The sequence below is a fragment of the Cynocephalus volans genome, chromosome 8 (genome assembly GCF_027409185.1).
Source record: "Cynocephalus volans isolate mCynVol1 chromosome 8, mCynVol1.pri, whole genome shotgun sequence".
Taxonomy (NCBI): domain Eukaryota; kingdom Metazoa; phylum Chordata; class Mammalia; order Dermoptera; family Cynocephalidae; genus Cynocephalus; species Cynocephalus volans.
This window is the reverse complement of record NC_084467.1, coordinates 38,644,629-38,660,434: the sequence shown is the minus strand read 5'-3', so window position 1 is coordinate 38,660,434 and position 15,806 is coordinate 38,644,629. Positions and strand designations below refer to the sequence as shown.

The window sequence follows — 15,806 nt, the reverse complement described above, 5'->3', positions numbered from 1 at the left end:
GGCAATATTGCAATAGCTTCCTAACTGTTCTTCCTGCTTCCACTCTTGCCCCCTCTAATCTATTCATTCTCCATCTAACAGATGCAAAGCTTTCTAAAAATGTAGTTCACCTCATGTCCCACCTCCGGTGAAAGCCCTTCAAAGGCCTGCCCTGCACTTCAAAACAAGTCTAAATTTCTGATTAGGCTCAAATAAGTGATGAATCTGGAAATCATTGAGAAATTCCTGTTGAGGTTCCACAAGAGTGATTGGCACCAGGAAAATATGTAGAATATCTTTGTTATATTCCAAGTGAAGGCTTTCTTATCCAAGACTCAAGACCCAGAAACCATGAAGAAAAGTTCATATATCTTAAAAGTTCTCTATGGTTAAAGACACCATAAATACAGTTTTTTAAAAAAGTAAAAGAATAGAAGAAAATTACAAAGAAAAGCTATGATCACGAGGATGGGGGGCTAATGAGGAACGGGTCAACAAACACCAAGAGTGATTGCATATTGTAATGATGAATAAGCTAACTATACTGATCTAACCACCACACATTCTACACAATTTTTGAAAATCACTGTTGTACCCCACATGTATATATGATAAAAAATAAATTATAAAAAGAATTATTATTCACAATATATTAAGAACTCATATGAATCAATAAGAAAAAGACAACTCCATAGAAAAACAAATATAGATGATGTACAGACAGTCACAAAGGACAAAACAAAGGTAAACATAAATGGCCAATAAGCATATTTTAAAAATTACAAACACCTGAAATATCCAATAAAAAATGATAGTTACACAAATTAGAGTACATCTATATTACTGAATACCATGGAGTCATGATAAGGAATGAGATGGATTTTTATTAAGTGAAAAAAGCAGGAACAATATAAATATCATCCCACCCATAAGAATATACATATACATACGTACATATGAAATGTATAGAAGAAAGTCTGAAGGAGTGCACACCACACTGTTTTGTTTTTAGGAAAAGCAGTAGGATTGGTCAGGGCATGGGGTGTGGGCCACAGAGTGAGACTTAAAAATTTTATACTACATGCTTTTCTAGTGTTGGAAACTTTTTACAGTAAGCGTACATTCACCTATTACTTGTGTAAATCTGAAAGCTATTTTTAAGAGCTACAGAAAATAAATGAAAGTTACCTAGCAAAACCCTCAGTATACAACATTCATAGTACTCAGGATCCAATCGAAAAGATCTGAAAATCCTCCAGAATCATACAGAAACAGAATTACATCGATGACACCCCAAGTTACCTAGAAATGTTTTTGGATACCGTGCAGTTCCTCAGAGACCCCCATCCCATCTAACTCCAACCCTCCCACCACACTTTGATTTCTCTCCATTTGCTTGATCCTTTAGTGTAAATCTAACTTAAAAACAAAATATATTTAATTACTGTATGCTGGGATCTAACATTCAGGGAGTTTCTTCAGGTGCAAATAGACCCCATTCTTGGGTTTGAGGACAATATGGTTTGAGAAGACGGGTGGCCTGGTGGGGTCTGGAGACACTTTGAAGCGCAGCAGAATCAAGGCAATGGCCACCTTTAACTCAAGCATGGCAAACTGCTGCCCGATGCAGTTCCTGCAGATACCAAGGGAGAGACAGTGACACTTGAAGAGGTGATGTTTTTTCTGACTCTTTAATAAGATACTAGAATAACAAGTCTGAAGTACACATTAGAGCAACATTTTTACACTAAATGTCATTGAAGCTTATGGACACTAGACTGACTTTGCTTCCTGCAAGAATGTAAGCTGGGAGGCACCATGTGATGCCTTCCCTATTACAAGGTGGCAGTTGGAGTTACACAATTGTCTCTCCTGCACTGGGGCAGGCTGCACTGAGCCTATGAGGAACAGCTTACATCATGGGATAGCTTTCTGAGGCACAGCTGTATAGAATGTGATGGAGAATGGGTTGTCCTTTCTGGAACTAACTGACACTTTAGGGGCTCAAATAGGCACCATGGCCAGGTGAGATGAGTTCCATGGAGGAATTTGCAGAGCTGAGGAGCTAGAGGAGTAAGCTATTCCCAAGTAAACTTTTTTGTGTATTTCCAACAACTGTAAATTGTCCTCACCTTGGTCCAGCTGAGAATGGTAAGAAGGCATGGGGGTGTCTCTGATCAGAATTCTCCGGAGAGAACCTCAAAGGGTCAAAGACCTGAAATAAGAGGACAACCTCACCACCATTCCCCAAACATTAACACATTTCTTAAGCTGCTACTTAGCACAAGTCAATAGAAATTTAATGTGAACCACACATGTAATTTAAAATATCTGGTAGCCACATTTTTAAAATGTGTAATTAATTTTAAGAATAGAATTTATTTAACCAAAAATAAAATCATTCCAACATGTAATCAATAAAAATAATTATTAAGGAAATACTTCACATTTTTGGTATTATGTCTCCAAATTCCAGTGTGTATTGTACACTTACAGCACATCTGAATTCCACAGCCACATTTCAAGTGCTTAAGAGGCACATATGGTTAATGCTACTGCACTGGACAGTGCAATTCTAGACCTGCAGACCTTGTCTGGCCTCCCAATTGACTTGTCTTCTACCCAAACTAAGTAAGGGGAAAGCAAAAATGCAAGCAGTATTATTTTCACTTTGGAGTGCACTCACTTAGAAGTCAAGCCAAATTGATTATGTGGTCAGTTGTTACCAAGACATGTAGTCCATCTTCTCCTTTACATGTAATAGATCTTAAACTCTAGTGGCATATGCAAAAGAAAGCACCAGTACGTGTTGTGAGTGTTTTGAAAACACTGAAACAAGGAACTCAGGATTGCTTCACATCTTTTTTGCCTGTCCAAATCCTCTCTCCCGTTTTTCCTACTCTATCCTGGGATCAAGAAGCTGAACCACATGGTTTTCTTTGGGTTTCGACAATAAAAGCCAGGAGATCTGGAGCGTGGGAAGAGAGAGTTCAGGGTATTTATTCCCTGGGCTCCTCAGGTTGGCTGCATGCTCTACCATGTCTGCTGGCTGATGGCCTTTTCCCCAAAGCTCTTTCTCTCCGCACTCTATAACTCTCTCTCGTGTCCCATCAGGACTAGAAATGATAAGCATTTCTTACATGTATTTCTCCATTTTGCTTTTCCTAAAACCTGCCCATACCTTTGTAAATAGTTCCCTTACAAAGAAAATAAATTACTCAACTTGAGTGCATCATCAATTTCCTTCTAGGATCCTGATTGTTATATGCAGCAAAAGAGAATTTGAGTTGCCCAAATTACTCTATTGACAGTCAACAGTCTTGCAGATATCTAGGTAAGTGCCCAGTAGAGCTTGATAAGTGAATGACTGAAGTACATATGGTGGCAATTTAGAGCAGATTGCATGGCATTATGTCAATTTGTTTATTCAAATTAAAGATAACACAGAAATAGGGAAAGAGGATAATTTTCCTTTAGTGGAAAAGCTTTACTTTTTAAAAATTTTTATGTTTGTTTTTATCTGCTTTGTGCCATTTGCTTTAACTGTATAATCACTTCCATGGTTAGCTACCAAAAAGTGGACTACACAGGATTAGTTCTGTATGTGTATTTATGTGTATGAGAATCATACCTTTGGGTTTTTCCAGACAGCAGGGTTGTGGTGAAGGCCCCAAATACTGAGAACAATGGTTATTCCTGAAAATGGAGGGAAATAAAAAAGATTTTGGAAAAAGATCTATATGTGGGCTACTGTTATACTGGTTTTCAGCAAGACCTCTGCATGAGTTCCAGCTCTGCTCATGTCAGTTAACCTTATTTGCATATTGGGGTTCCACCAGTGGGTTTATGACACTGAAATAGTTTAAAGCACTTTGCAAACTGTAAATCACCATATAAGTGTCTGTTAAGATCATGTTCCAAGAGGTAAAAATGACATACTGTGTTTTGAAGGATCTATGTAAAAATAAACTGTTACACACTTATAAGGGTCATATTATGATGAGGAGGCCAAAGACCCCCCTCAGTCTCCCAGATAAAGGTAATGGTGTTCATCCCCCATGAGGTTTCACCTGGGTCTTCACTATGGATTAAATTGTGTCCCCCAAAGTTTTATGTATTAGAAACTTAATCCCCACTGTGACAATGTTAAGATGGTGGAAAATCCTATTTTGGTCATTGAGAGATGGGGTCTTGAAGAGGAGATTATATAGTGAGGGCTGTATCCATTGATTGATCCTTTCATGGAGCAATGGGAGGGGTTCTGATGCATTTAACAGGACAGTGTGGGAGAACCTCTTTTGCTCAGCCATTCTGCCATGTGACACCCTGCATCTCTTTAGAGAGTCAGCACCCACCTACAAGCTCTCACCAGATATGTTCTTTGGACTTTGGACTATTCAACCTCTGAAACTGTAAGCAATAAATATTGTTTCTTTACAAATTATCCAGTTTCAATTATTTCTGTTGTAAGCAACAGAAACAGACTAATACACTCTCAAGTTCAGCCAAAGGTTATCTTAGAAACAATGTCTTATAATGGAAAAAACACTAGGTTGGGATTCCAAAGGCATGGGTTCTGGGCTTAGCTTTGCAGCAACTGGCTATGGGCCTTTGGGAAAGCCACTGAAACTCACATCTGATCAAGGCCTTATCTTCTTAATAGGTGCCCAACCCCAAGTCAAATGACCTTAAGATTCTCTTTTGACTTCTCTGAGAGCTAAGAAACCCCAAATCCTTGTCACTGTAGTACCCAGGATCCCCCAATCTCTAAGAGCTGCTTAGGAAAAGAATGTAAAGACCTGCAGGCAAGGAGCGTCCATCTGGAAAGGTAAGGGGCTTGTTGAGTTCTCTGGAAACGGATGGGATTGGAGGAATCATTCGTAACGACTCCTTGATGCACATTGTGGTGTATGACATCTCACCCAGCTGGTCCCTGTGAGTAAGAGGGAGAGAGGGAAAGGACTCAACATATCAAGTTTGTATACATTGATTTTTTCTTTGTTTGATGTTTGTTCCTGGTAAATGTCACCCTCAGTTTAAAGCTGAGGAAAAATACCATTAGTTTATGTAATAGAATGTTATATAATGGGACTCTTTCTTTCTGCCTTGGGATCAGTAGAGGTCCTAGAGGCAGAAAATCAAACAGGTGCCAAATATCCTCATGTAAAGTCAGATGCTAAACTACCAGTGAAGGATTTGCTAAGGAGGTTTCTGAAAACCAGTTTTGCAACACTTAGCTCATCATATACAGCAAGAATGTATAAGGAATGGCTAAGAACTGAAGAGATGAGACTTAAGAATTTTGAGAAAAAAAGTACTGTACGGAGAATTGTCAGAATACTGTAGTGCTATGGAGAATGGAGAAGGGTGCTCCCTCATTTTAAACAAAGAGAAACTTCAAGAAGATCACTTAGATGACCTGACGCATGCTCCCTGGAGTCTGGGGAGCACAAGACTGACATGAGAGGCTGTGACTCAGAACAGACAGAGGCAGGAGAGAGCAGCAGGAGCAAGACAAGGATGTGCAAGTGTGTCCTGTAGACCAATGAACTGACAAGAAGGAAGGCTCTGGGATCAGCTTGAAAAAGACTCTGCCTAAGGACAAGAATTTCCTTGTCCTGTGAATTACCATTCGAACAGTCTAGTTATGCAGTCTCCATGAAACCCACAGATGCATCCCTTGAGAGAAAGGGAAGCACCGAACATCCACCAAACCTTTTGGGCACAATCAGAGTAGTACCAGCTCCTTTCTCCTTATCCTCTTCTCTTGGAACCATTTCTAGAAGAACCAGAAACAGCAGCTACTGCATATGGGAAAGGCTGGTCAGTAAGAATCAGCCACTTTTGGCTTTCAGACCCAAAGAAGTACCAAGCTGGGATGGAGGGAGACGCTCCAAGTGGATAAGTATTTAATAATGAAGGTTTCATTATTACACTGAGCCAGACAGTGTAATTCCTGACATGTGACTGTTCTTGTGATTTAAGTGAATGGGAACTCTATGAGACCCACTCAGGATTTTGTCTCAGAAATGAAAAGAACTTGCCACACAGAGCAAGTTTGAGGGGTCAGTAGGAGAAGAATAAAGCTGGTTTTTTATTTGTGTCCTAATTAGTCAGAATGGTTCAATAAGAGGCCTGCATATATTTAGTTCATTTGCTTTACTGTATTTCTATTTGTTTTTCTGATTAGTTATTTTGAATGCAGGCTTTGGCCATTCAATAACATGAAATTTTAATTTTTAATTCTCTCCTCCTTAAGCTCAGTGTAAAAAAGTTCCAGGGCAGTTTTGCTTGCCTGGAACTTTGCATAATTAAGAAAAAAAATTTTATCCATCTCAACTGTGGTTCAAAACAAAGAGGAATTTTAACTGAATGCAGAAATGGGCTGACAAGGAGCCAAACAAAGGTGAGCAACTTTCCAGCTTTCCCAGAAATTGCTCTTTGCAGTGTGGTTGTATTACCTGTCTAGAAGAATTACAAATTCTCAGAACACCACCTCCAAATTTCATTAAATGTAACTATATTTATGTATTATAGAGTAAAAACATCTTATTCTCTATAATATTATTGCTATTACTCTTGTTAAGATAAAAGATAGTTAACAAACACTCTGGACTTTGTTTTCTCACCTGGCAAAGACTTCTTTATTGTTTTCACATTTAGGCCAAGTGAAAGCAAGAAAAATCAATATCTGAATTGTATCTATATGCACCCTAATCTGGGGTGAAATAGTTAATTCATGCTGGGAGGTGGTATACAGTGTTTCCAAGTCCATGAATGAATATAAAAGGAATACTCAGTAACATGGGAGAATAAGAGGTCCCCCACTTTAATCCCCCCACAGTTACAATAGTTGTATAGTCATCCACAGACAAAAGTGCCTTTGTGAAAGCCTTGGAATTCAGGTAGGAGTGTGTGAAACCCAGGCGGAGCTGAGAACCTAGAAAGGTGGTTTTAAGAGTGCAGACCTGCACCCAGGTGGCAGGCTCAACAACTGTGGTCCCAGCTCCAACCCAGAAATGGCCGTCCCCATGCAGGCTTGGCTACAGCCCTGTTTGGACCTGGTCCTACCACCAAAACTATTGGCCAAGAGGCCAAGAAGTCATACACACTAGTGCCTCAAGAGACAGTCCTATCTGTATCAGTCTCAGGTGTGGACCTGGAAATGACCCGCTGTGTAGCTCCATTCCCTCTCAGCTGTGGTCTGAAATCAGTCCTGCTCACACAAGACCTGCTCAGACAGGCCTATCTTGATAACAAAACAGGTTTGCCAAATTTGGTCCCACAGATGATCCTGAAACAGCCCTGAATCTTGACCCTTAGCTCATCTCAGCTGTGATATCAGAGCAGTTCTGCTTGTCCAGGTACCTGCAGGGAGATATGCATGTCTGCATCCCCAGGGCAGTCTTGCTGAGTTCAGTCCCACAGCAGATCCTGAAATGGCCCTGAAAAGCTGATCCAGCCCTTCTCAGCTGTGGCTAGAGAGCAGTCCTGCCCACACAAGAAACTGGAAGGAGACACACCTTACCCTGCAGGCTGACCCATTAACCTTGGTTCCACTGTAGAACTTGAAACAACCTTAAATCCAGCTCCATCCCCTCCAAACTGTAGCCTGACTTCTCAGGGACCCACAGGGAAATATGCCAGGTATATAAAATATATCCAAGAGACAAGCCTGAAATCTCAGGTATAGACCCTGAAACATCCCTAAGACTCAGTTTCAGCCAAGAACTAGGATAGTGCTGCCTGCTGAGGGACCCATCCAGTGATACATTGGTAGCCCTCCTAGGGACCCAGAGGAAGCAACACCCATTTATGCACCTGGTAACAGTTTTATCACCTGCAGACCCTGAAGTGGACCATCATCCCAGCACCAGCCCTATGGACCAAGGTCCTAGAGACAGTCCAGTTCACCAAGGGATAAGACAGGATCCACCTCTGCTACAGCCTCTGGTAACAGATTCATCAACAATGGAACCTACTGGGGACCCAGCAGAGGCCACATCACCCAGCTCCACCTCTATTTGACTGTGATCCTGAAGGCAATTCCATCAGCCTGAGAACCTCACAGAAGAAAGCCTTAACCTGACAAAACCAGTCTGTAAAGATTTGAAGAGATATTTGCTCCTTCAAATAGACAGACACCAACTCAAGTCTACATAAATATTGAAGAATTAGGCAAACAAGACATCACCAAAGCAAACTAGTAAAACACTTGCAACCAACCCTCCAAAAATAGAGATCTACAAATTGCCTGAAAAAGACTTCAAAGTATCATCTCAAAGAAGCTTAAGGAGATGTAAGAAAATACAGACAACTAAATGAAATTAGGAAAACAATGTATAAGCAAAATAAAAAGTTTAATAAAGAAGTAAAAACCATTAAACAGAACTACACAGAAATCCTAGAGCTGAAGAATACAATGATAGAACCAAAAAATTCAATGGAGAGCTTAAACAGCAGATATGATCATGCAGAAGAAAGAATCAAGGAACTTGAGGACAGATCATGTGAAATTGGAAAATTAGAGGAACATAATGGAAAAAGACTAAGGAAAGCATAAGAGACCTAAGGGACATCATCAAATGTACAAATACAGTCATGTTCTACAAACAATATTTTGGTCAACCACTGAGCACGTATACAATGGTGGTCAGAGCAATAGGCTTTACCGTGCAGCTTAGGTGTGTAGTAGGATGTACAATCTAGGTTTATGTAAGCATACTCTGTAATGCTTGCACAATGACAAATTTGCCATACAACACAGTATACAAAATACCCCTGTCATTGCATGACAAAAATATACAAATTCTGGGCTTTCTAAAGAACTAGAAAGAGAGAAAGGGGCAGAAAGCCTATTTAAAGAAATTTTAGCTGAGAGTGTCTTAAGTATTGGGAGAGAAATAGAAATCCATATTCATAAAGCTCAAAGGACTCCAAGTAAGATCAACACAAAGAAAAATAAACTGAGGCACGTTAAATCAAATTATTGAAAGTCAAAGACAAAGAGAGGATCTTGAAAATAACAAGAGAAAAGAAACTCCTCACATACAAAGGAACACCCATAAGGCTATCAGTGGACTTCTCAACAGAAATCTTACAAGCCAGGAGGGAATGACATGATACATTCAAACTACTAGAAAAAAACGTTACAACTAAGGACGTAATACCTAGCAAAGCTACCTTTCAGAAATTAAGAAGAGACAAAGAAAATCTCAGACAAACAAAAGTTGAGGGTGTTCATCACAACTAGACCTGCTTTAAAAGAAATGCTAATGGGAATCCTCTAAGTTGAAACAAAAGGATGCTAACTAACAACATGAAAATATATACATGTAAAAACTCACTGGTAAAGCTAAATAAATAGTCAAGTTCAGAATACCCTAATAATGTAGTTGGTAGTGTTTGGATGTGTTGTTCCCCAAAACTCATGTGGAAATGTGATCCCCAATATAACAGCATTGGAAGCTGTTTGAGCCATGGGGGCGGATCCCTCATGAATGGATTAATGCTCTCCTTTGGGGTGGGGGTCCTGAGTGAGATCTCGCTCTATTAGTTCCCATGAGAGCTGGTTGTTTAAAAAACCCTGGCACCTCCTCTCTCTCTCTCTCTTGCTTTCTCTTGCCATGTGATCTGCTTGGACCCACTGGCTTCCTGCCACTTTCCACCATGAGTAGAAGAAGCCTGAGGCCCATGCCCAATGTAGCTGTCCCAGAATTGTAAGCCAAATAAACCTCTGTTCTTTATAAATTACCCAGTCTCAAGTATTCTGTTATAGCAACACAAACAGACTAATACAGAAAATTGGTACCAAGGAATGAGGTGTTGCCATACAGATACCTGAAAATGTGGGAGCAGCTTTGGAACTGGGTAATGGGCAAAGGCTGGAGGAGTTTGGAGGACTTAAAAGAAGACAAAAAGATGAGAGATTGTTTGGAACATTTTAGAGTTAAATGGCTAAATAATTGTGACCAGAATGTTGATAGAAACCTGGACAGTAAAGGCCATGCTGATGATGTCTCAGATAGAAATGAGGAACTTATTGGGAATTGGACAAAAGATCGCCTTTGCTACACCATAGCAAGGAACTTGGCTGCATTGTGTCTAAGCCCTTGGACTTTGTAGAAGGTGGCACTTAAGAGCTGTGAACCAGAATATTTGGTGGAAGAAATTTCTAAGCAGCAAAGCATTAAGGAAGCTGAATGGTTACTTCTAACAGCCTATGCTGAGTTATGGCAGCAAAGGCATAATGTAAAGCCGGAATTTAAAAGGGAAGCAGAGAGTAAAGATTTGGAAAATTTGCAACCGGGCCATGTGTTAGAGAAGCAGAGAGCAGGAGAAAAATGCAAGAATGAAGCAGATAAACTGGTTGCTAAAGACATTAGCTTGGCAGTGAAGCAGCCTGATGCTAATAGACAAGACAATGGGAGAAAAGCCCTGAAGGCATTTCAGAAGTCTGGAAGGGTGCTCCTCCCATCACAGACCCTGAAGCCTAGAAGGACTGAGTTGTCCAGGAGGACAGACCTGAGGCATAGCTGCCCTTGGGAACCTGCTTCCTGCATCCCAGCCTCTCTGGCTGGAGCAGCCCTGCCTCAAGCAGCCCCAAGCATGATTCATGCAGCAGCTCTGGAGAATAGAAACCTGAAACTTCAGTGGCGTCCATGTCTTGTTAAGTCTGCAGGCCAGCAGGACGTGAGAGCAGTGAAGGTGCAGCCACCTCCACCCAGATTCCAGAAGATGTATGGAAAAGCCTGGGGTCCAGGCAGAGACCAGCCTCAGGGGCAGAGCCACTGCAGAGGCCATCTACTAGAGTAATGCTATGCAGGAAAGTGGGGTTGGAGCCCCACAGAGAGCCCCCACCATGGAAATGTCTAGTCAAGCCAATGCAGTGGTGCTTCTGCCAGGACCCCAGAACTGTAAAGCCACTGGCAATGTACAACACTGGCCTGGAAAAGCCACACACACCAGCGCAGCCCACAGGGCTCTGCCTGGCAGAGCTGTGGGAGTGAGGCTGCGCAAAGCTTTGGGGGCCCAGATGCCCCATTGTGCCCAGGAAGCAGGACTTGGAGTCAAAGAAGATTATTTTGGAGCTTTAAGATTTAATGTCTGCCCTGCTGGGTTTTGGACTTGTTTGGGAACTGTTTCTACTTTCTTCTGGCCTATTCCTCCTTTTCAGAATGGGAATGTATACCCAAGGTCTGTTCCACCATTGTATCTTGGAAGTAGATAAATTTGGTTTTGATTTTTATAGGTTCACAGCTGGAAGGACTTTTGCTTTTGGTCTCAGATGATACTTTGGACTTTGGACTTTTAAGTTGGTGCTGGAACAGACTAAGACTTTGGGACTACTGAGATGGAATGATTGTATTTTGTATGTGAGAGTGACATGAGTTTTGGGGGGCCAGGGGTGGATGTGTCTCCCAAAACTCATGTGGAAATCTGATCCCCAATATAACAGTGTTGGAAGCTGTTTGGGCCATGGGGGGAGCATCCTTCATGAATGGATTAATGCTCTCCCTTGGGGTGGGGATCCTGAGTGAGATCTCACTCTATTAGTTCCCGTGAGAGCTGGTTGTTTAAAAGACTCTGGCACCTCCTCTTTCTCTCTCTTGCTTCCTCTTGCCACATGATCTGCTTGGACCCACTGGCTGCCTGCCACTTTCCGCCATGATTAGAAGTAGCCTGAGGCCTGCACCTGATGCAGCTATCCCAGAATTGTAAGCCAAATAAACCTCTGTTCTTTATAAATTACCTAGTCTCAGCTATTCTGTTATAGGAACACAGACAGACTAATACAGTAGTGGTGGTATATAAATTACTTATATCTTCAGTATAAAGGTTAAAGGACCAAAGATATAAAACTATCGCTACTATAATTTTTTAAGGGATACACAATATAAAAACATAAATAACATCAAAGACATTAAATGTGGTGGGGGTGGAACCAAAGTGTAGTTTTTTTAAGCAATCAAAGTTAAGTGTTACCAGCTCAAAATAGCCTGTTATAAGTATATAAGCCTCATGGTAACCACAAAACAAAAACCTATAATAGATACACAAAAGATAATATGTGAGGAATAAAGGTATACTACCAGAGAAAAGCACCTAATCAGAAAAGAAGACAGCGAGAGAGGAAGAAAGGACAAAAGACCTACAAAACAGCCATAAAACAATGAACAAAATGATAGTTGTAAGTCCTTACCTATCAATAATTGCCTTGACTATAAATGAAATAAATTATTCAATAAAAAGATATACAGTGTCTAAATGGACAGAAAAACCAGATCCAACTATATTCTGCTTACAAGAGACTCACTTCACCTTCAAGGACACACATAGACTGAAAGTGAAAAAATGGAAAAAGATATCTCATGCAAATAGATATGAAAAAACAGCAGGCATAGCAGGCATAGCTATATTTATATCAAATAAAATAGTCTTCAAGTCAAAAACTGTAAAAAGACACAAAGAAGTCCATTATATAATGATAAGAGGATCAATTCATCAGGATGATATAATAATTGCAAGTATACATGCACCCAACATGGAAGCACCTAAATGTATAAAGCAAGTATTAATGGATCTGAAGGGAGAGAGACAGCAATACAATAATAGTAGGGGACTTCAGTATCCCATGTTCAACACTGAATAGACCACTGAGATGGAATATCATTTAAAAAAATTAGGTTTAAACCACATGTTAAACCAAATGGAACTAACAGACAGATACAGAACATTCCATCCAACAGCAGCAGATACACATTCTTCTCAAGTGCACACAGAAAATTCTCCACAACAGGTTCTATGTGAGATCACAAAACAATTCTTAACAAATTTAAGAAGATTAAAATCACATCCATTACCTTTCCTGACAAAAATTGATGAAACTAGAAATCAGTAACAGAAGGAAGTTTGGAAATTTTGCAAATATGTAGAAAGTAAACAACATGCTCTAGAACAACAAATGGGTCAAAAAAGAAATCAAAATGGAAATGAAAAAATATCTTAAGATATAAGAAAATGGAAACACAGCATACCAAAACTTATGGGATGCAGCAAAAGCAGTTCTAAAAGGAAATTTCATAGAAATAAATGCCAGCATTAAAAAGGAGGTCTCAAATAAACATCCTATTGTTATACTTCAAAGAACTAGAAAAAGAATAAGAAACCAAGCTCAAAGTTAACAGAAGGAAATAATATAGATCAGAAGTAAATAAAATAGAAACTCAGAAAGTAATAGAAAAGATCAACAAAACTGAAAGTTGATTTTTTAAAGATAAACAAATTGACAAACCTTTATCTGGACTAAGAAAAAAATAAAATTCTAATGAATAAAATCAGAAATGAAAGAGGAGAAATTACACCTGATATCCCAGAAATACAAAGAATCATAAGAGACTATTGTGAACAATTATATATGCCAAGAAATTGAATAATCCAGAAGAAATGGATAAATTCCTAGCAATATACAACCTACCAAGAATGAATTATGAAGAAATAGGAAATCTGAAAAGACCAATAATGAGTTAGGAGATTGAATCACTGATCAAAAGTCTCCCATTGAAGAAAGCCCAGGACCTGATGACTTTACAGTTGAGTTCTAGCAAACACTTAAAGAGGAAATAATACCAGTCCTTCTCAAAGTAATTCAGAAAATTGAGGAGGAAGGAATACTTTAAAATTCATTTTATAGGGCCAGATTAGCCTGATACCAAAGGCAGGCAAGGGCACTACAAGAAAAGAAAATTGCAGACCAATATCTAATGTCCAAGTGAAATATATACTCTATCTTTATAACTTCAAATTTTGCTTTACAAAGTCCAATTGAGCTGTCCCTTGCATATGAAAGATGGTGTTTTTTTCCTACTCATGAGACTGAGTTGCCCTTAGCGTTTCTATTTTTCTTCCCCTTTGACCAGCTTGGACGAAGGTTGTGATTTATGTCAGAGACATGTTTTTTCTTTCCAAATAGCATGTCTGAGGGGCAAATCCATAATCTGGGCTTTATTAACACTAAGATGTGCCTAAGGTCTAGCAAAATAGGGTTGAAGTTTTCCATCTGGATAACTCCTACTCAACTTCTAAGAGGCAACTTATATGTCAGATCCAAAAAGAGTATCCTTGAGCCTCCTGTGCTAGGGTAGGTGCCTGTCTTGTCTGCCTCTGTGGTAGCCAGCTCATACCTCTATCATTACCCTTACCATGCCATACTGCAATTTTCTGTATGAAGGTCTGTCTTTCGTATTAGACTGTGAGCTCACCAAGGATAGGGCCACTTCAAATCCTAGTCGCTTTTTAGTGCTTCAGTACTTAAAATGTCCTCAGTCCATATTTGCTAACCTCAACTACAACGTGTGTTATTTAATACTATGTTTAAAGTCCAAAGTCAATGCTGAGGAATGAAATTAGTGACAGGATGTGATGGGATGTCTACAATGAGCTTTACATTATGCTACCCATTCATTCAGCTCTCTCAGAAGAGAAGCCCCACTTGAGCCCTACGATCCATGCTATAAACGCAAACCTAGGGGTCAAGTCCTCATTTCCAATGTACCAAAGTCTGGGTGAAAGAAAGAAACGGGGCATTTTGCACACTACTGATCAGAATAACAATGACAGATAACTTATGGATGAGTGAACTTATGCAAAAGGCAAGTGGATAAGCTGGGGCTCTCTTGAGAAAGAACAGAAAAGTAGCCTCTTCGGCTTCCACATACACTTATGTTGAGGCATAGTAAGGTCAGTAAGGTATGAGGGCAAGGAAGAAAGCAAAAACCGAGGAGAACTAGGATGAAATGTTTAGGGATGCAGCTCTTACCAGGTGATAGTGGACCCATCCCCGAGGATGCCCCTGATCTCATCCCGGCATTTCTCCTGATGCTCAGGGTTCAGAGCCAGGCAGTAGAGGAGCCAAGTGATGCCCGTTGATGTGGTGTCATGTCCTGCAATCATGAACGTTTTCACTTCAGACTCTAGCTCAGCATCTGAGAAGCTGTCTCCGTTTTCAGCCTAGAAAGTATAACGCAGATAATTCTATGAAATGTCAGATTATAGATATGTAGATACCCAATCAAAACAATGGTTTGGGGGGGAATATCAGAATTTCCAATAAGGGTTTCAATTTTAATTCAGTTCAACAAACATATAGTATGAGCCACGCTTTGCCCAGACCATAAAGGAGAACCAAGGCTAGCTAAGAAAAGCAGGCCTTGAAGAGAGGGCCCTCTGTCATCAGGACCTAGAAATTCTCTCCAAACTCCCCAGATATATCCAGGTGTTTAGTACCTCCTCCTCATTATTTTACATGCTTACCCATGTGACCCATTTTCCTGTGGTTTCCTGAACTCTATATACCTATATGAAAAGCTCCAAATTCTGTCAAAGCAATAATTTAGTCTTCAGTGACTCCCCTCTAGTGATAAAGTTGCAGAATTCTATCTTTACCCCAAACTGCATGCAGCCAACCTATCAATTCAAAGTGCTGTTAAATTTAGTCAGTTGGTTTTGCTTTCATCTCCCCACCCACACCCACTTATCCACCTACCCACAATTAAATGGCTATTTGAGCTGGATCAGAAATTTGGAAGATGTACCTGAGCAGAAAGGACGATATCCAGAAAATCCTGGTACTTCTTCTCCTGGAGGTTACCCTGCTTCATCCCGTCCTTGAAGGATTTCTTTCTGTCCTGGATTACCTTTTCTGGGTAGAATAGTAGTTCCCCATTACCAAAGTGACATAAAGTCAATCAAAGTCAAATAATTATAAAGTAAGCCATAGCCCATGATTACTTCGCATCTTGCCTAATTTCCAGAGGCCAGAGTGGGTG

The 15,806-nt window shown here is 40.1% G+C and overlaps 1 protein-coding gene across 1 annotated transcript in view; it reads right to left on the bottom strand.

The window, feature by feature from the left end:
- Positions 1-908: 908 nt before the first annotated feature.
- The window catches only part of LOC134383153 (cytochrome P450 4X1-like), a 48,732-nt gene continuing 33,834 nt past the window's right edge, over positions 909-15,806 (bottom strand). Inside the window, exons 7-12 of the mRNA XM_063103980.1 lie at positions 15,573-15,679; positions 14,798-14,988; positions 4,779-4,912; positions 3,611-3,675; positions 2,112-2,194; positions 909-1,612 (exon numbers count right to left, since the gene is read on the bottom strand). Coding sequence (XP_062960050.1) covers positions 1,438-1,612; positions 2,112-2,194; positions 3,611-3,675; positions 4,779-4,912; positions 14,798-14,988; positions 15,573-15,679 — 755 coding nt within the window. The 3' untranslated portion in view covers positions 909-1,437. The remainder of the gene's footprint in view (positions 1,613-2,111; positions 2,195-3,610; positions 3,676-4,778; positions 4,913-14,797; positions 14,989-15,572; positions 15,680-15,806) is intronic.